General features: G+C 59.7%; 1 protein-coding gene across 2 annotated transcripts in view; it reads right to left on the bottom strand.

The window, feature by feature from the left end:
- Nucleotides 1–8303: 8303 nt before the first annotated feature.
- The window catches only part of FBLN1 (fibulin 1), a 74664-nt gene continuing 61692 nt past the window's right edge, over nt 8304–21275 (bottom strand). For both annotated transcript variants that reach the window (XM_051840583.3, XM_089307737.1), the window contains one exon: nt 8304–8664. In XM_051840583.3, coding sequence (XP_051696543.1) covers nt 8525–8664 — 140 coding nt within the window. In that variant the 3' untranslated portion in view covers nt 8304–8524. The remainder of the gene's footprint in view (nt 8665–21275) is intronic.

The raw sequence follows: 21275 nt of genomic DNA, 5'->3' as shown, positions 1-21275 counted from the left end.
TCGTGACCCTGTGCTGGGTCACAAGGGCACCTCCACCTCCCTACCCGTGACCTACCCAGCCTCCTCCCTGCCTGGTCTTCTTCTTCAAGGTCTTCCCCAAGGTCAGGGCTCCAGGGCAGGCTCCGGCCCCGTGTGGGGGTGGGGTGACGGGGGCGGCTCCTGCTTCCCTGCTGTGGGGAGCAAACCGGACTAGACTGAGTTACTGGAATTAAGACTTATTCTATGCATCTGCTCTCCCACAATATGGCGCTGGGAGAGAAGAAAACAGCTTTTACACAGCTGCCTCCAGTTCAACCAATAAACTGTAGGACTTGCTCCTGATTGGAGAGCAGCGTACTCGGCGTGTGGGCAGCCGAGTTAGGATTGGAGGAGGAGGACTATAAAGGAGGAGAGAGACGGCATGCATCAGGAACATCTATGGGGAACATCTAAGGGAACCCGTGCAGCCCCCGAGAAAGCCGGCCGGCGGTGTGCCGCTCCCCTGCGGAAGTGGGGAATGTGGCCAGGGGGAACTGCCCTTCCACGGAGGTGGAAGGGATAGTAGCCAACCCGGGAAGAACCAGCAGCAAACCCGGGGAGGGCCGAGCAGACGAAAGAACAGCGCAGGGTCCTGTGTCGTTCCTCCACGAAGAGGGGGAGCGACACCCTGCACTTGGGCCTCCCTCCCGTATGCTAAGGCGACTGGGGCTTCAGGCAAAGGTCGTGGGCTGTCCACAACCAGACGCTCTATGCTTGTCCCCGCACCTTCTGCGGAGGAAGCGAGGAAAGGAGGGGGAGGGAGAGGGAGGTGTGCAGGTGGAGGCGTGGTGGGGCTGCTCCCCGGCGCCCTGACCGCCCCCTCCACGCCCCTCCCTCTGGCACCCACGGCTGCACCTGCCCAGACTCTGGATCTGCGTCTGACAGACGAAGCAGCAGTGACCGTGGTGCAGAGGCTGGGGTTAAAGAACTGAGATGCTCAGGGCTGGGGTCTGGGGGCCGTGCCCCTGAGAAGCCCTGCCACACCCACTTTCCACGCCAGCGCTTCTGAGTGCAGCCCGGCTCTTGGAGGGCTGAGTGCTCCCTGGCTGGGGGCCGCATCGATTTTCCAGCACCGTGGCCGAGCCTGGGGCTCAGGGAACCAGCTGGGCCTCGGGCCCCTTGGGCCTTGAGCTCTGTGGACGGTGAGCACAGGGTGCTGAGGGGAGAGGTGTGGACGCTGGCTTTCCACAGTGTTTCAGGAACTTGAGAGAAGGCGTGGCTGAAGTCCCAGGGGAAGACCCTGACCCGTTCCAGCCTAGAAGACCCTTCCCCTCACCCTGGCATGGGCAGGAGCTGCCCTGGACTTGACCCAGGCAGCGGCAAGGGCCACGAGTGCTGGGGCGATGTGCGCCCAGGGCCTGCCCCGTGCACGCTGGCTGGCGGGACTCACCCACGCCGGGATCTGGCATCCTCCCAGGGGAGTGGGAGTTGGGCCCCCCACTCCCCATAACCACCTTCTCCAGGTGAATTATCTGCCTGCAATTAATTACACAATTATCCGGGTTGGGTTGGGAAGAGCAGCGATCGGATTGTCAGGACGGGCCCGGGATAACAGCGTTTCCACTCAGCAGGGTGGAAAACACCCCCAGGTGGTGGCCAACGCTGCAGCCGCAGCGAGCGCCTGGGGTGAGCCCTGCTCGGGCACGCGTGCGTCCTCTCCCAAACCCAGGCTGCGCCTCGGGAGGCGTCTGCCTGCACCGACGCCGATGCTGACGGCTGCGGGGGCTGCTTCTCAGGGAGCCAGAGCCAGCGTGGTGGGGGCAAGGGGGGGAAGTGGACAGGCTCTTGGATGGAGTGCACAAGGGCAGGGGACCCGGCTTCGGGCGCGTGGGAGAGCTGAGGTTGGCTCCTGCTCAGTGGGTCTTGGGCCTTCCAAACAGACTCTTCCCTGGAGTTAGCCGCTGGCAGAGGGGGGAAGATGAGCAGGGGTGGCTTTAGGCCAGACCACAGACGGAACTTCCAAGAACAAGGCCCGTGAAGTGCTGGGCCATCTGGACTCTCCAGCCATCAAGAAGGCTCCTGGGAAGCCCCAGCTCTGCTGCTCAGGCTGCCGGCACCGGGGGACCCCCAGCACGGCCAAGGCAGCGGGAAGCTTTGATGTCCTGGGAATGCCGGGGACCTTTGTGTTCTCGGTTGTCTGCTTGCAGTGGTTTTATATTTCCCATCTAGGACACTTTCCTAAGGACCCAGCCGGGGCCAGGACATGGGCTGCAAACCCAGAGATGACGAGGACACGACCCGCCTGCAGAGCTGCCTATGCTGCGGGGGACAGGCACGTGGATGGACAGTGAGGAATATCTGCAGCTTTAATCATAACATTGGTATTCTCAGGGCCGGCAGCGTGGTGTGGCAGGTAAAGCCGCTGCCTGCAACGCCAGCATCCCATATGGGTGCCAGTTCGAGTCCCGGCTGCTCCACTTCTGATCCAGCTCCCTGCTAATGGCCTGGGAAAAGCAACAGAAGATGGCCCAAGTGCTGGAGCTGCTGCACTCTCATGGGAGACCCGGAAGAAGCTCCTGGCTTCAGCCTGGCTCGGTCCTGGCCATTGAGGCCATCTGGGGAGGGAGCCAACAGGTGGGAGATGGCTCTTTCTCCCTCTCGGTCTCTCCCTCTCTGAAGCTCTGACTTTCAAAATAAATAAGTAAATCTTAAAAAAAAAAAGTTAGGGCCGGCACCGTGGCTCACTTGGCTAATCCTCCACCTGCGGCGCCGGCACCCTGGGTTCTGGTCCTGGTTGGGGCACCAGATTCTGTCCCAGTTGCTCCTTTTGCAGTCCAGCTCTCTGCTGTGGCCCGGGAAGGCAGTGGAGGATGGCTCAAGTGCTTGGGCCCTGCACCCTCATGGGAGACCAGGATAAGTACCTGGCTCCTGGCTTCGGATCGGTGCAGCACGCCGGCGGTAGCAGTCATTTGAGGGGTGAACCAATGGAGGGAAGACCTTTCTCTCTCTCTCTCACTGTCTAACTCTGTCTGTCAAAAAAAAAAAAAAAAAAAAAAAAAAAAAAAAAAAAAAGAAAAGAAAAAGAAAAAATTAGTACTACTAGTAATCTTAACCATAATGTTGGTAATATTAGTTAATAGTCCCTCTAACACGTTAGTGTTATTAGTAATGTTAATCATAGTGGTAGTAATATTAGTGATGTTAACCACAATGCTAGGTAGTAATACTAGTTAACAATGTTAATCATATTAGTAATACTAGTGATGCTAGTCATGGTGTTAGTAATATTGGTTAGTCAAGTTAGTCATAAGATTAGTTAACCACTCATCATGTGGCCTAACCAACATCATTGTCTACACGCAAACCTTCCTCCTCACCCCCTACAAAACTTTGAATTCGCCTGTTCTGGATCCCTGAGACTGACTGGCTGATGTCCTCCAGGGTCAGCGGGGCAGCGAGTGAGCCAGCGAGTGAACCCCTTGGGGCTGAGTAGCATCCGCTGCAGGTGTCGACAACCCCTCTGTGTTCACCTGGTTATCCCAGGCACCTGGGCCATCCCCAAGGGTGCCGTGACCATGTGTGTGCCGGTCTCTCTCTGCCTGTCACAAAGCCAGGCCACGAGGCCGGCGTGGGAGCCTCGAAGGCGTCCAGGCCAGGAGGGGCTCCAACCCATCTGAGTTTTAGGGACGCTGAGCTGGTGGCCTTGGGGAAGCTGGCCAGCCAGGGATGGTGGTGAGGGAACGGCCACACCAGTGCAGGCAGTGGAATGGGACGAAGGAAGGAGGCGGAGCCCCTCTAGCCTGTGGCTCTGACATCGGCCCTGCTGGGACCTGGTGGCCGTGTCTGCAACCCCTGCCCGGCAGTCCTGGCACGATCTGGGGTCCACACCAGAAACAAGCCTGCTGTAAAGCCGGCTGGTGTCCTGGATGGTGCGAGTCCAGGAGAGCCTCAATTTTGAAGACACGTTTGGGCTGGGGCTCGAAGGATAAAGCCGGAACCCTCCTCTCGGAAGCCAGGAGCACACGGCTCAGTGTGTGCCCAGACGTCAGCCGACATCCAGAGCGAGGTCCCCTCGCATTCTCTTCCGGGGTGAAGAGCAGCGCCCCGGGGAGCCCTCCTCTGCCGTGAACGTGGGAGCGTGCCCGGGGATGGGGCGCCGTGGCTGGCGCCCACTCATCCTCCACGGGAGCAGACGATGGCTTGCGCGGGGGACAGGCTCTGCAAACTGACCTGAGAATGGAGCTGCGCCAGCCTGGGGTGAGACTGCGCTGTGGGCCCAGGGAGCTGCCCGCACGCGAGGCCCTGTGCCGCCCCTGACGCCAAGTCTCGCCAAGCCCCTCGGGATCATCCCTCTGCCGCCGCTCTGCGGCCTCTGAGTGCAGTCTGCTCTCCCCCACGCCTCTGTCCCAGGCACCACCGACGGGGGCGGAGCTGTGCTGTTTGACCCTCGCAGGGCTCCTGAGAAGTCCCTGCAGGCACTTCCCCTTGTTGGAGAGAAATCGAGGCTCCGGGCGCTGAGCCCCGCACCCACGGCCGCACAGCCGGGAGGGGCTGCGTCCGAGCTGAGCGGCAGAGTTGCTACATTTATTATCTCCCTGCTTTGTCATCTCTTCAAAACGCAGCTTGATCTCGTTAACGCCCTCGTCAGAATCGGGGTGGTGGGGACCCTGGTAGTCACTGCAGAAATTCTTTCGGCTTTGTAGTGTCTTTGCAGAGCTCCGTAAGAAAGTACTAGGAGCCGGCGCCGTGGCTCACTAGGCTAATCCTCCGCCTAGCGGCGCCGGCACACCGGGTTCTAGTCCCAGTTGGGGCGCCGGATTCTGTCCCGGTTGCCCCTCTTCCAGGCCAGCCCTCTGCTGTGGCCAGGGAGTGCAGTGGAGGATGGCCCAAGTGCTTGGGCCCTGCACCCCATGGGAGACCAGGAGAAGCACCTGGCTCCTGGCTCCTGCCATCGGATCAGCACGGTGTGCCGGCCGCATCGCGCTGGCTGCGGCGGCCATTGGAGGGTGAACCAACGGCAAAGGAAGACCTTTCTCTCTGTCTCTCTCTCTCACTGTCCACTCTGCCTGTCAAAAAAAAAAAAAAAAAAAAAAAGTACTAGGAAAAGGACGGCTTGATTTCCCGAGAACAAGCAGCTGGCCTCCCTGGGCTCCCTCGGCCCTGCCACCCCGCGCGCCACACCCACACCTGCTGGCGTGTGAGCGACGGTTACACCCCCAAGCTCCTCTGTGCACCGCGCAAGTGCACCGTGCGAGTACACCGTGTGAGTACACTGCAAGTACACTGTGTGAGCTCACCGTGCGAGTACACCGTGTGAGTACCCTGCGAGTACACCATGTGAGTACACCGTGTGAGCTCAGGTGAGTACACCATGTGACTACACTGTGCAAGTTCACCACATGAGTACACTGCAAGTACACTGGGTGAGCTCACCGTGTGAGTTCACCGTGTGAGTACACTGTGCGAGCCCTTCCAGAGCTCCTCTGACACCGTGTGAGTACACCGTGAGTACACCATGAGTACACCGTGCAAGCACACCATGCGAGTACACCGGGCGAGTTCACCGTGTGACTACACTGTGCGGATACACTGTGTGACTACACCGTGCGAGTACACCACATGAGTACACCACGTGAGTACACCGTGTGAACCCTTCCGGAACCTTCCCCCGGCTCCTCTGTAGCAGAGCAGCAGGAATGATTCAGCCTGGCGTCCGTTTGCCGTCTGGCGCTGCTCGTACACTGCTCTCCCTGTAGGGCCTCCCCTCAATGACTCCATCTTAAGGACGAATCGAGAGGCGAGCCCTGTCGTGGGGCCAGCGGCCCGGCCAGCTCCCCTTAGCTGGTCCCCTCTCGCAGCCGCCGGGCCCTGACAGCAATCACTTTGCAAAAATCACAGGACACTACTCGGTCCGGCAGACGGGCAGCCCAGAGCGTGAAGCTTAGACCCGTGACTCGCACACCTGTCTACCCAGTCTCCTGTGGGCGATGAGGAGATGGAACTGTGGGATTTAAATGGTCGCAGGCTTCGGGCAGCCGCGACTGTCGCCATGGTCACTTTTAACGGTTGCTGACCGAGGAGAGCTCACGGCCAGAGAGCTGCAAGGCCTTCTGGCACTCACGGTCCCCGGTGCGCTCACTGCTCTCCAGCCATCGCTGTCTCTGCTCTGCACCTGCAGAAACTGGGGCCCCCAAGACGCGCTGACCCCTGCTAGCCACTGCCAAGGCGAGCCTCACCCAGTTTCTGACGGCTTAGCAGGTGCGGGCAGGAATGCACGCTGCTCTCTTCCCCAGCCTGTCAGCATCAAGTCCTCCTACTCAGGGGAGTGAGCGGCCCCTCAGGAACGAATCTGATTGGCTAGCTTGAGTCACATGCTCATCTGTGAGCCAGTCGCCATCAGGAGGACCGACTCTGCCCACCGACAGCAGTCCCTCGCTGACTACTGGTGAGAGTATGGGAAGGAAGTTCCTCAGAACAGCCCAGCCAGTCCTGCACAGGCCCAGCAAGGAGAAGGCCCCCAGCCCCGCCTGGCTGAGCCTGGCCCAGATCTGCCTGGTTCCTGCAGGGTTGCTCCCTGGGCTGCAGGTGGACAGCCAGGACCCTACACGCCTTCTGGATTCTTGCCCCTCGCCCTGAGGCTCCCGTCCCTGTGCGAGGAGAGCTGCCTACACTTCCCCTGTGGCCAGGCCTCCTGCGTGTCCAGCCCCACATGGGGTTTTCCGCTCCCTACCACCCCAAGCCACCAAGGCTTCAGGCACCAGGACCTACGACAGGGGACCCTGGAAGTGCCGGGAAGTCCCCGGGGTACCTGGGACATGCCGCTGAGAGTTGGAGTGGTGCCCAGTGCAGGCCACGGGGGAGTCTCGGCCAGGCTCCGCTCTGCTGAGATGAAGCCCGGCCTGGACCAAGGGCCACAGAGGCTGTGAGCATGAGCGGCTCAGCTGGGACAAACCCGGGGAGGACCCGGGGGAGAGGCCCATGTGGCCCTGCAGGCCTGGGTGCCGGGTCCCTGTCGTCTGAGTGGCCCCGCATGTTCAGTCTGTCCGTGTCTGCTTCATCACAGGGGTGCAGGGAGGGTTGAGCCCCAGGAACTGAACTGGAATCCCCTGTGTGTCTAGAAAGCGGTGTGAGTTTTGGCAGTTGAGATCCCATCTCGGAGCCCGGTTTACCCGTCTCTAGATTGGGCACGATCACACCCACTTCTCTGGGCAGCCAGGAGGAATCCACGCAGGCCCACGTGCCACGTGCCCAGTGCAAGCCCCGTGTCCAGGGGACTCTGTGGACACGAAGTCCTTTCTCGCCCCTGCCCGAGACAGTCCCTGTGTCCTCGCTGCGATTTCTAGAGAGGATCGGATGCCCTAGGGGACGCCACCAGAATCCATCTGTGCCGACACCACAGCCTGGGACTTGCCTCGCAGGGTGGGCCCAGGGCGCGGAGTGGACTCGGGCCACGTGTGTCAAAGAGCAGGCTTGTGTCTCCCAGAAGTCCTGTTGGAAACCTAATGACCAGGCCCATGTGCTGATAGCTTTGAGGGCTGGGCCTTTGGGAGGGCATTAGGCTGAGATGAGGGCTCGGGGCTTTGCCAGAACAGGAGGAGAGACCCAAGTCGGCAGCCAGAGCCCTGGCCCGTCCCGTGGCTTGTATTCCCAGCTCCAGGCACCGGGAGCCGAGCAAACCACCGCTCTTCATAAACCACCCAGCTGCAGATACTTTGTCATGGCAACGGGAAATGGACTAAGCCGGCACACGCTGGAGGCCATGTGGACAGGAAGCTCTCTGGATCCACAAGCCGGGCCCCACCCCACAGTCTTGGCGGCGGGGGAGGTGCCTTGAGACGGCCTTGGAGGGGGACTCGGTCCCTTTCCTGGTGAGGACGAGGAGCTGACAGGAGCCCCCTGCTTGGACAACTGCCCTGCCAGGCCATCAAGGGGATCGCAAGCCCCCGTGAGGAAAGTGGGCGTGGGGTGGGGACGGAGCCCAGGCAGCCCCCGGTGAGCGCACGCGTGGGGGCCCATGGCGCACCAGCCCGACGGGCTCTGTCGGCACCCGGGGGCTTTGCCGTCTCAGCAGGGCCGAGGCTTGCCTTCCAAGTGCTCCCGGGGAGTTTGCGTGCGTTTACGTGCCGTTACACAGCACCCCACCCTCGGAACTTACACAACCTGATTGGCCGGGAAAAAACCAGAATGGTGAACCTCAGACACGCGGGCAAAGAACAGGCCCCTCTCAGCCCTGGGACTCGCTGACCCTCTGTCTTCATTTTCTTGGTCTTCAGTGAGGCCATCGGCAGAGAAAAGGAGCAAAATGCAACCTTCAGATTAAGCAAAACAAAAACCAATAAGCAAGGTTTTCAACCAGGCAGTCGGGCAACTGGACTCATTATTTCAACATCAAAATACAGCGGATGGACTTGCTCCTCTGGCTCAGCTTGATACATGGCGGCCTAACGCTACAAACCAACGCACAGGGCTAAGAGCTGTCTGAGGGGTGCAGACAGGTGCAGGACGGAAGTGGCGGCGGCAGTGACGTGGCCTGGGGCGCACCCTTGGCTGCGCCCGGGACTGTCCTTCAGAACCAGTACTCGGAGACGAAGATGTGGACGTTGACGATGTTCCGGTGGGAGACCACACCCCCAACCACATAGTTCATCTCCAGCTTCAGCACGGCGTGGAACGGGCCCACGATGGGCCGCACCTGGCGCACGACACCTGGGGGGAGACAGAAGGCGGGCGGGGGTTAGCGGGGCCATCACAGCGCAGAGACCGGGGAGTGATTTTCCTCAAGGAGTCTCGGGGTCAGGTGGGGCCTCGGCCGTCACGGAGTCCCACCCCGCGCCAGACATTCAGGTCCCCAGCGGGGCGGCCACCCGAGGCTCTGCTTCCCTCTCCAGGGACTGGCGACAGTGAATTCACTCCTCCTGGATACAGCCTGTCCATCATGCTCAGCTCAGGCTGCAAGCTCTGAGTGTGGGTGTCAGACAAAGCCGGCCCTGGGGCCAAGGCCAGTCCCTGCCCCTGGACCTGCTCGCGGAGCCACAGAGATCACCAGCAGAACCCTGGTCTCAAAGCTGGCGGAGGGTCCAGGATTAAAACCAGGAAAGCGCCTTGGGCTGGTCCAGGTCTGCGCGCTGTGCGACAGGTGTGAGAGCGCAGGCGTGGGAGGCTTCTTGGAGGAGGCGCCCTTCTTGTGGAGGAAGTCCTACCAGCCAAGCCCGCACCTGGGGCAGAGAAGGCACAGACTGGCGGCATCCGGCACTCGTGGATACACGGTCGCCAAGGTCCCTTCTCCACGCCGCATGTGGACGTGGGGCCTTGCCCAGTCCCGTGGATGCAGGGCTACACCCGTCACTGCTTAACAACTGCCCCTCTGATGGGACCACGCGTGGTTCCTGCCGCGATTTCAAGGTGCTGATGTGACCCCAGAGAGAGTGGCTGTGGGGAGAGGCGGGTCCGGACGCTCTGCGGAAAGCCAGCGCCGAGTTTGCGGCTTCCCACGCACACAGCGAGGGGCAGCCCCTGGCTGTTTCTGGCAACAGCACAGCCACAGGCTTGGGAGGCCCCGGTGCCCGGCACATGGCAGAGACTTGGGGACGACGCACAGGTCTGGAAGGCCTTCCTTTCTGCCGTGGCGGCTGGTTTGGGGCAGGAAGCTCAAGTTCACGTTTGGGAAGAGAACTGGGGCGTGACGCGCTCCCATTTGCTCCCTGGGCTTACAGTTCGAAAGTGAAATGCCCACCACGGGGTGGGGGAGTGGAATTCCAGGCTATTCCCTGAGCAAACACAGGCTGCAGCCCTGGGGGAGGGACGTGCAGGCCCCTGCAGGCTGTCAGCACCCGCTCTCCGCCCGCCCGCCCATGATGACATCGCGGCTTTGTCTCGCTGGACGCCCCCAGATGACTTCAGCTCCCGGCAAGACAAGGGCTTGTCACCGGCCGAGTCTGCCAGCGGCCTGATGGCCTGGTCACTGCTGCCCGCCCCTCCCCGGGCTGGGTCTGCCTGCTGGGCTCAGGGTGGGCTCACACTTGTCCCCTTTCCCCTGTCCAGGGGCCTGAGCTGTCACTGGGGCCGCCCACCCTGGGGGCAGAGCAGGCTCCACGGCTCTCCCCCTGCTGCTCTGAGGGTTGAGGCCGAAGGGGACAGCAGAGAGGCTGGGGGACACTTGGCCTCCTGCAGGACGGCCGGGCAGTGGAGGTGCGGTGGGGGACACCTCCCCCAGTCAGGGCGTAGTTGTATTTCTGTTATTACAGTCTCTACAGGGGGCTGGCGCCGTGATACAGTGGGTTAAAGCCCCAGCCTGCAGTGTTGGCATCCCATGTCGGTGCCGGTTCAAATCCTGGCTGTGCCACTTCTGATCCAGCTCCCTGCTAATGCGCCTGGGAAAGCAGGGGAAGATGGCCCAGCTGCTTGGGCCCTGCACCCACATGAGAGACCTGGAGGAAGCTCCTGGCTCCTGGTCAGCTCAGCTCTGACCATGGCAGCCATCTGGGGAGTGAACCAGTGCATGGAAGACCTCTCTCCCTCTGCAACTCTTTCAAATAAATAAAATAAATCTTAAAACAAATTAAAAGAAAACCTCAGTGCTCGGGCATCAAGGTCACAATGCCTGTGAAGTTTAAAACAAAATTCTCTACAGAATACAACAGGTACCATGCAAATATGTAATTATCATAAGTGTATGTATTGTATAATACAAAATATATTGTTCACATGTATAATTTATATGTAAATCTAATTATGTGCGTATACAATCAATTTATAAAATTTTTCAAATATTTATTTACTTTGAAAGTCAGAATTACGGCCGGCGCCGAGGCTCACTAGGCTAATCCTCCGCCTAGCGGCGCTGGCACACCAGGTTCTAGTCCCGGTCGGGGCGCCAGATTCTGTCCCGGTTGCCCCTCTTCCAGGCCAGCTCTCTGCTGTGGCCAGGGAGTGCAGTGGAGGATGGCCCAAGTGCTTGGGCCCTGCACCCCATGGGAGACCAGGAAAAGCACCTGGCTCCTGGCTCCTGCCATCGGATCAGCGCGGTACGCCGGCCGCAGCGCGCCGGCCGCGGCAGCCATTGGAGGGTGAACCAATGGCAAAGGAAGACCTTTCTCTCTGTCTCTCTCTCTCACTGTCCACTCTGCCTGTCAAAAAAAAAAGTCAGAATTACAGAGAGAGAGAGAGAGAGAGAGAGAGATCTTCCATCCACTGGTTCACTCCCCAGATGGCCACAATGGCCAGAGCTGAGCCAGGGCAAAGCCAGGAGCCAGGAGCTTCTTCCAGGTCTCCTATGTGGGTGCAGGGGCCCAAGCACCTAGGCCATCCTCCACTACTTTCCCAGGTGTATTAGCAGGGAGCTGTATCAAAAGTGGAGCAGCTGGCACTTGAACCAGCACCCACATGGGCTGCCAGCATTGCAGGCCATGGCTTAACCCACTATGCCACAACACAGGCCCCTTTAAAAATATTTTTAATACTTAAAGAATATTGTATTAAAACATCTGAATTAAATTATACGTGCAAACTGTAATTGCTTAGAAAATATATCAGTTTTACATATTTACTGTAGAATTTACATATGTAAAATATAAATATTATAAGACATTATATAATTATCATATTATTATATATTTTAAAAACCTCTGTTCATATTGACACTGCAGCCCTGGTTCAGACCCTCCGAGAGGGTGGATATGTGAGAGGTGCCGGGCACCAGGCTGAATACGGAGGTAGAGACGCCCTCAGTGTCTCCTTGGGGGTCAGCCCAGGACAGGAGAGGAAACAGGAAGTGCAGATGCTGCGGGCTCCGTGTAGGGACAGACCCCTGCCCCGGGCACTGTGGGTGCTCCTCGGGAGAGGCCCGCCGGCCCCGGGCACCATGGGTGCTCCACGGGAGAGGCCCGCTGCCCCCAGCACTGTGTCTGACTGGCCTGGGTCAGTACTAGGACCCGGATGAATGACTTAACCCTCCTGAGTCTCCATTCCCCACTCTCTGAACAGGGACAGACATGAGCAACTTTGGGCAATGTTTGTCACAGCCTAAGACACGGGTGGTGCCTGGTTCAAGCCCTGGGTCTGCTCTGAATCCCAGCTTCCTGCTGATGGCCGGCCTGCCGACGGCCGGCCTGCCAACCACATGGGGGACCCGACTGAGTTCCCAGCTCCTGGCCTCAGCCTGGCCCAGCCCCAGCTATCGAGGGTTTGGGGTAGGGAATCAGTGTACGGAGCTCTCTCTGTTTCTCTACCTCATTCATAGATAGGTAGATAGCAACTTTCCGGAAGTGGACGTTCAGCCTGCCAGGCACCCCTGTCCCACATCAATGCTTCCACGACTCCAAATGCCACTCAGGCGTTGCTGGATCCTCGCACGACTGGAACACTGAGCAGGGGAGAAGGCCCTGAGCCTGCAGACAAGGGTTCTACTTAATCCCTCCTACCAGGGCACCTCGCGAGAGCTGCCTCCTGTGAGCTAAGAGCAGAGCTCTGGGCTGCGGGCGGATGATTCAGACTGCAAACAGCCACGCAGCAAGCCACGGCGAGCCACGGATGGAAGCTAAGGACAGCAGGAGGGGAAAGGGCCCTGAGAAGGTGCGGGAGGCGCGAGGCTGGACGGCGACGTGGGTCACAAGCAGGGCTGGACGTCTCCAGGTCTGCACACATAACAAGGCGGGACAAAGAGGGGCGCTCAGGAAATGGTGCAGGTGCAGGTGCAGTACAGGTACAGGTACAGTACAGGTACAGGTGCAGGTACAGTACAGGTGCAGTACAGGTACAGTACAGGTACAGGTGCAGGTACAGTACAGATACAGTACAGGTGCAGTACAGGTACAGGTGCAGTACAGGTACAGGTGCAGGTGCAGTACAGGTACAGGTACAGTACAGGTGCAGTACAGGTACAGGTGCAGTACAGGTACAGTACAGGTACAGGTGCGGTACAGGTACAGGTGCAGTACAGGTACAGGTGCAGTACAGGTACAGGTGCAGGTACAGTACAGGTGCAGTACAGGTACAGTACAGGTACAGGTGCAGTACAGGTACAGGTACAGGTGCAGTACAGGTACAGGTGCAGTACAGGTACAGGTGCAGGTACAGTACAGGTGCAGTACAGGTACAGTACAGGTACAGGTACAGTACAGGTACAGGTGCAGTACAGGTACAGGTACAGGTGCAGTACAGGTACAGGTGCAGTACAGGTACAGGTGCAGGTGCAGTACAGGTGCAGTACAGGTACAGTACAGGTACAGGTACAGGTGCAGTACAGGTACAGGTGCAGTACAGGTACAGGTGCAGGTGCAGTACAGGTACAGGTACAGTACAGGTACAGGTGCAGGTGCAGTACAGGTGCAGGTACAGTACAGGTACAGGTGCAGGTGCAGTACAGGTGCAGGTACAGTACAGGTACAGGTGCAGGTGCAGTACAGGTGCAGGTACAGTACAGGTACAGGTGCAGGTGCAGTACAGGTGCAGGTACAGTACAGGTACAGGTGCAGGTGCAGTACAGGTGCAGGTACAGTACAGGTACAGGTACAAGTGCAGGTGCAGTACAGGTACAGTACAGGTGCAGTACAGGTACAGGTGCAGGTACAGTACAGGTGCAGTACAGGTACAGGTGCAGGTACAGTACAGGTACAGGTGCAGGTACAGTACAGGTGCAGTACAGGTACAGGTGCAGGTGCAGTACAGGTGCAGGTACAGTACAGGTGCAGTACAGGTACAGGTGCAGGTGCAGTACAGGTGCAGGTACAGGTGCAGGTACAGTACAGGTACAGGAGCAGGTACAGTACAGGTGCAGTACAGGTACAGGTGCAGTACAGGTACAGGTGCAGGTGCAGTACAGGTACAGGTACAGTACAGGTGCAGTACAGGTACAGGTGCAGGTGCAGTACAGGTACAGGTACAGTACAGGTACAGGTGCAGTACAGGTGCAGGTACAGTACAGGTACAGGTGCAGGTGCAGTACAGGTGCAGGTACAGTACAGGTACAGGTGCAGGTGCAGTACAGGTGCAGGTACAGTACAGGTACAGGTACAAGTGCAGGTGCAGTACAGGTGCAGTACAGGTGCAGTACAGGTACAGGTACAGGTACAGTACAGGTACAGGTGCAGGTACAGTACAGGTGCAGTACAGGTACAGGTGCAGGTGCAGTACAGGTACAGTACAGGTGCAGTACAGGTACAGGTACAGTACAGGTGCAGGTACAGTACAGGTGCAGTACAGGTACAGGTGCAGGTGCAGTACAGGTGCAGGTACAGTACAGGTGCAGTACAGGTACAGGTGCAGGTGCAGTACAGGTGCAGGTACAGGTGCAGGTACAGTACAGGTACAGGAGCAGGTACAGTACAGGTGCAGTACAGGTACAGGTGCAGTACAGGTACAGGTGCAGGTGCAGTACAGGTACAGGTACAGTACAGGTGCAGTACAGGTACAGGTGCAGGTGCAGTACAGGTACAGGTACAGTACAGGTACAGGTGCAGTACAGGTGCAGGTACAGTACAGGTACAGGTGCAGGTGCAGTACAGGTGCAGGTACAGTACAGGTACAGGTGCAGGTGCAGTACAGGTGCAGGTACAGTACAGGTACAGGTACAAGTGCAGGTGCAGTACAGGTGCAGTACAGGTGCAGTACAGGTACAGGTACAGGTACAGTACAGGTACAGGTGCAGGTACAGTACAGGTGCAGTACAGGTACAGGTGCAGGTGCAGTACAGGTACAGTACAGGTGCAGTACAGGTACAGGTACAGTACAGGTGCAGGTACAGTACAGGTGCAGTACAGGTACAGGTGCAGGTGCAGTACAGGTGCAGGTACAGTACAGGTGCAGTACAGGTACAGGTGCAGGTGCAGTACAGGTACAGTACAGGTGCAGTACAGGTACAGGTACAGTACAGGTGCAGGTACAGTACAGGTGCAGTACAGGTACAGGTGCAGGTGCAGTACAGGTGCAGGTACAGTACAGGTGCAGTACAGGTACAGGTGCAGGTGCAGTACAGGTGCAGGTACAGGTGCAGGTACAGTACAGGTACAGGAGCAGGTACAGTACAGGTGCAGTACAGGTACAGTACAGGTACAGGTACAGTACAGGTGCAGTACAGGCACAGTACAGGTACAAGTGCAGGTGCAGTACAGGTACAGGTGCAGGTACAGTACAGGCGCAGTACAGGTACAGGTACAGTACAGGTACAGCATAGGTACAGTACAGGTACAGGTACAGTACAGGTGCAGGTACAGTACAGGTACAGGTACAGTACAGTACAGGTGCAGGTGCAGTACAGGTACAGTACAGGTACAGGTACAGTACAGGTACAGGTATAGTACAGGTGCAGGTGCAGTACAGGTGCAGTACAGGTACAGGTGCAGGTACAGTACAGGTACAGGTACAGTACAGGTACAGGTACAGGTACAGTACAGGTGCAGGTACAGTACAGGTACAGGTACAGGTACAGTACAGGTACAGGTACAGTACAGTACAGGTGCAGGTGCAGTACAGGTACAGGTATAGTACAGGTGCAGGTGCAGTACAGGTACAGTACAGTACAGGTGCAGGTGCAGTACAGGTACAGTACAGGTACAGGTACAGTACAGGTACAGGTATAGTACAGGTGCAGTACAGGTCCTCACAGCCATGCTCGAGGAACAGTCCTGCCCTCCTGCCCTCCTGCCCTCCTGCCCTCCTCCCCTCCTCCTCTCTTCCCTTCCTGCCCTCCTCCCCTCCTTCTCTCTTCCCCTCCTGCCCTCCTCCTCTCTTCCCCTCCTGCCCTCCTCCTCTCTTCCCCTCCTGCCCTCCTCCTCTCTTCCCCTCCTGCCCTCCTCCTCTCTTCCCCTCCTGCCCTCCTCCTCTCTTCCCCTCCTGCCCTCCTGCCCTCCTCCTCTCTTCCCCTCCTGCCCTCCTCCTCTCTTCCCCTCCTGCCCTCCTCCCCTCCTTCTCTCTTCCCCTCCTGCCCTCCTGCCCTCCTGCCCTCCTCGTCTCTTCCCCTCCTGCCCTCCTGCCCTCCTCCTCTCTTCCCCTCCTGCCCTCCTGCCCTCCTCCTCTCCTCCACTCCTCTCCTCGCCATCCCTGCCCTCTGACCTGAAGCGTGCCCCGCATCTCCAACCCCATCCACAGCCTCATGATCTGCAGCTCCTCTCCCAGCCACACCCCTCCAGTGGACCTGGCCACTGCTCCCCCAGCTTAGCCACGCTTCCCTGGAGCTTGGTTTGGCGGGACGTGTTTCCTCCATCCCCAGGCCAGATCAAGCGTGAGCTCCACCTCCTTGCCCTCACCCTCACTGAACTGCAGCCAGAAGGGGCTTCACGAAAGAGCACCCAAGTGGTCTCGCTGGTCCCCAGGGCCTGGCCCATCATAGATGCCAAATAAATGCCTATAGAATCAAGTGGTTGATTTCTGATACCACCTATTTCTTCTGTTTCCTACCCACCCATCAAATATCCATCTACCCACCTATGCATACATCCACCCACCTACCCATCCACCCACGCATCCACCTAGCCACCCATCCACCTATGCACCCATACACCCACCTAGCCACCATCCACCTATGCACCCATCCACCCATCTGCCCACCTACCACCCATCCACCTAGGCACCCATCCACCCATCTGCCCACCTAGCCACCCATCCACCTATGCACCCATCCACCCATCTGCCCACCTAGCCACCATCCACCTATGCACCCATCTACCCACCTAGCCACCCATCCACCTATGTACCCATCCACCCATCTACCCACCTAGCCACCCATCCACCTATGCACCCATCCACCCATCTGCCCACCTAGGCACCCATCCACCCATCTGCCCACCTAGCCACCATCCACCTATGCACCCATCCACCCATCTGCCCACCTAGCCACCATCCACCTATGCACCCGTCCACCCATCTGCCCACCTAGCCACCCATCCACCTATGCACCCATCCACCCATCCACCCATCTGCCCACCTAGCCACCCATCCACCTATGCACCCATGCACCCGGAAGAAGCTACTCTGCAGAGAGAACTTTGAGGAAGATTCGAACAAGGAACTGACACCTACATTGGACTTTGAAGGATAAAAGGAGCCAAGGAGGCAGGGAGGACGAGTGCAGAGCTTCACAGCGTGACGGGCCGGCCAGCTCTGGGGACAGCGTCAGCCTGGGAGGGGCAGGCGGAGGAAGCCGAGCAGGTGCACAGGGCTGCTCAGGCCCCGCCCCGCCACTCTCACCGAATCGGGGAGCTGAGCTGTCTCCGGCCTCCTCCCCTCCACTGCTTCCGGACCACGGCTCTTCCAGAGCCACTGACGCCTTCTCCTCTGTGGCCAACTGCCGGCCACACCTGATTCTGCCACACGTCTCTGCCATGGGCGACATGTCAGGCTTGGGCAACAGCTGGACTATTTAGGTCCTCGCAGGTCCCCCTGTGTCAGCTGTGACGCTGCCCGTGGCAGGAGCCGTCCGCCGCCAGCTGGGGCAGGGTCTGCACGGTCCCCAGTCCACGGTCTGGGCGGCTACAGCAGCTCAGCCAGGATGGCTGGGTGGGGTGGGGCAGAAGACGGCGGGACAGGGGAGAGGAGGAGGAGGAGAGTCAGTCCTGAGGAGCCACGCTGCAGGGAGGACGAGGCAGCGCTGGCCCGAGGCACGCGGAGCCACAGAAGCCCTGAGTGAGGGCGGTCAGTCATAGGCACAGCGCCTCCATCAGCAACGCAGCCGCCGGCAGAGCCGCGCTTCCACCTCACCCGCTGGGCTGCTTCCTGTCCCGCGCTTTCCAGAAGCCCAAGGATTAAAGAAAAAGCCCCTCCTCGGCCTGGCTGCGCCTCCGAAGACGCGACCAGGCCTCTTTCCTGCTGAAAGCTGCAGGTCCTCTGGCGCACTGTGACGTGCAGCTACCAGGTGCGGCGGGGAGACCCTCGCCACCCCTGGGATCTGTGGCCCACAGTCTCCGCCCCTGAAGCCACGCCCCAGCCCCTGCCACTTGAGGGGCTGTCTGTCAATTTTGTGAAATAACAGAAACCAGCCAGGAACCTGTCTGCCCCAGTCTCACGTCTGACCCGTGACAGCACCTATGAGGAGACCACAGTCACGGCCTCCAGCCACTGCCTGCGGCACGACGCGGCGCAGGTCACCATCCACTCCTGGGCCTGGGCCCCTTAGGGACGCAGCGCGCCGCAGCCAGCGGGGCTGGTGCAGCGCTGAACACACAGCGTGAGTTCTGTGTGAGTTCCTGCAGCAGCGGCAAGCAGGTGCTTGGAAAAGACAGCGTCTGAGTAGGAAGAGGCGGGAGAGACTTAGAAAGCCATGTGTCACCGTTACAGGAAAGGAGTGGGGGTGGGGTAAGGGAGGGAGGGAGGGAGGGAGGGAGAGAGAGAGAGAGAGAGAGAGAGAGGGAGGGAGATCTTCCATCTGCTGGTTCACTCCCAAATGGCCACAAAGCCAGGGCTGGGGCAGGCAGAAGCCAGGACTCAGAAATGTCCCATATGGGTGCCGGTTCTAGTCCCGGTTGCTCCTCTTCCAGTCCAGCTCTCTGCTGTGGCCCGGGAGGGCAGTGGAGGACGGCCCAGGTCCTTGGGCCCTGCACCCACGTGGGAGACCTGGAGGAAGCTCCTGGCTCCTGGCTTTGGATCGGCACAGGTCCAGCTGTTGTGGCCACTTGGGGAGTGACCCAGCGGAGGGAGGACCTTTCTCTCTGTCTCCGCCTCTCACTGTCTGTAACTCTGCCTCTCAAATAAATAAATAAAATCTTTTGAAAAGAAAGCAGAAATGTCAGGCCCCGGGCAGCAGCCAGTGCCAGCCACGTTCCCAAGTCTCTGCCGCCCACCCGGGGGCTCAGATGAAGTTTCTGACTCCTGGTTTCAGCCTGGCCCAGCCGTGGCCATTGTGGGCGCTGGAGTGAACCACCTTTCTCCCTTTCTCTCTGTCTCTCCCCCTCTCCCTCTCCTGGTCCCCCTCTCTCTGAAGCTTTCAAATAAATAAATAAACCATAAAAATAGCCAGAGCCAGTGCTCTCCTGGCCCGAGGCAGGCTGTGGGGTCACAGGCTCCGTGATATCGTGGTTCTCCCCACCACGACCCACGGCCAAGGCCCAGGCATCAGCGTCCCTCTTGGCCACTCTCACAGCCCTGGTTCTCAGAACATAGTAGGTCCTTGGTGCTACTCTGCACCCGGGACGTCAAGGCTTTCAACACAGCCCGGGCGCCGGAGGCACTCAACACAGCCGGGGCGAGGGAGGCACTCAATCCATGGTGCGCAATGCAGGCAGCGGAGCTACAAGCATTAAGCAAACTGATACAGTTGCAAATCACAGCCCACACACACACACACACACACACACACACACGCATGCTGGGAAGAACCCAGGACACACAGGACACACAGCCAAAGACCCAAGGGAGCAAGACCAACAAGTGGGAGCCGTGTCTGGCCCGGTGGTCACCGCGTGCAGCTGCTCAGAGGACGCCGTGCGGTCTTGCCCATCACACATCACGAGCACCTGGAACCCAGCCCTCTCCAGTGCTGGAGATCCCAGCCCCCACCTCCTGCTGGTACTCACCCAGCCTCGTGCAGAGCGTGGGCTGGGCTTGGGAAGAGCCCCCCGCTGGGGAGGGGGAAGACCCCACCTGCTCCCGTGCCAGGCCACAGCGGTGAGTCACCCCTCTGTTTCTGGGGAGTGCAATAGGTGCAGCAGACAGCAGCTGCCCCAGACGCTTCCAGGGGGTGGAGGGTCCCCAGCAGAACCGGGGGAGACACCCTGATAGCCCTGTGGCCCCGGCCTGGTGGCGGGGGCTGGCAGGGGAGGCCGTGGAGGTGTCGCACCAGCCTCAGAACCCATCATCCGGGTCTCCCACGTGGGCGCAGGGGCCCAGCGACTTGGGCATCTTCCACTGCTTTCCCAGGCCACAGCAGAGAGCTGGATTGGAAGTACAGCAGCCAGGACTTGAACCAGCGGCTATATGGGATGCTGGCGCCGCAGGCGGAGGCTTAGCCGACTACACCACAGCACCGGCCCCTCAGACCCCTTTTATGAAAACTTTGCCCCCAGGCCCCCAGCACTGGTGGACAGAGAGAAATAATTTATGAACGCGCCTGGCAGAGTCACAGGTTGTCTGTCAGAAGGTGCAAAATGCGGCAGCTGGAGGGCCACGGGGGGACCTCGCAGGCCGGGAGCAGCTGGGGAGACGGCGGGGGAGGGGAGACTCCAAAGGCAGCAGCCATGTGGGCGCCTGGTGGGCGGCAGGGCCACATGCGGGGGTCGCGTTTCCCAGCCAAGAGCTCAGTGCTAAGCGGAGCAAAGTCAAGGCCAATGCTCACAAGGCCAAAGCCTTCCACTTCTCAGGCCCTCAACCAGAGCCTTCTGATGGCCTTGGTCACCAGGTGTGCCGCCGCCAGGTGCCGGTCCACTGCCCGGTCCTCCCAGAAATGCCTGCTCCTCACGGCCCCAGGGCACCTGGCCCCTCCTCCTCTCCTGCCCAGTGCAGCCCAGCTGAGGCTCAGCCCCGCCTCTCCGCCTCCCTCCTGCCTCGGGCTCTGCACAGTGGGCAGAGGTCTCCCTGACGGCAGCCTGCACCGGCCAAGGTGCTCAACGCGGGCCTCCAGGCTAAAGTCAAAGTGAGCTGCACATCCCCCACCACCCCCAGAGCCCAGAGCCACCCGCCCTGTCACGGCAGCGTGGACGCGGTGGCTGTCCAGCCCACGACCCCGGCTCGTGTCTTACTCCGCACCAGCCCCAGGAGCAAACCCTGGCGCTGCTTCCCATCAGATTCCGGACCCAGCCACGCCTCGCCCCGACCACGCACTCACAGTGGAGGCCGCCGTCATCCCGGCCAGGCTGCCTGCCTGTGGCCCGCCCGCCCAGCACCCAGAGGGAGCCCGTGAAAGCCTGGGGTCACCTCGCTGCTCGCCCCATCCCTCGCCCGGCTTCTACCCCACTCAGCGGAAAGCCAGAGGCTTCCCTCACCACCAGCTCCCCTGCCCCCGGCGCCCCAGCTGTGCTGGGCTCCTGGCTGCAACGCCAGCCTTGGGGACTTGGCAATGCTTGTCCCGCAGCCCTGAGCTCTCCTCCCAGATCCCCCTGCACGGGTCACTTCCTCAGCTGGGTGGGTCTTTGATTAAGTCCACCGGCCACCAGATTTGAAGTTGCACCACTGCCCCGCTCTGCCTGCTGCACAGCACACACCACAAGCTGACAGTGCGGGGACTGTGCTCGTCCGGAAGAAAAGGGTGTGAGGTAGGGACCCACTCCCTGTCTCAGGCCTGCCCCAGGGCACACACACAGCAGAATGAGAGCCAGCATTTGCCAAAGGGGCCCTGCCCAGAAGCGGGAGTCACACGCACCTGACAGGCATCACAGGGATCCCTCCCCACACTG

This window comes from Oryctolagus cuniculus, chromosome 11 (genome assembly GCF_051225735.1).
Source record: "Oryctolagus cuniculus isolate XC-2025 breed Fujian yellow rabbit chromosome 11, ASM5122573v1, whole genome shotgun sequence".
NCBI lineage: Eukaryota > Metazoa > Chordata > Mammalia > Lagomorpha > Leporidae > Oryctolagus > Oryctolagus cuniculus.
The sequence above is the reverse complement of the archived record's forward strand: the minus strand, read 5'-3'. Positions and strand labels throughout refer to the sequence as shown.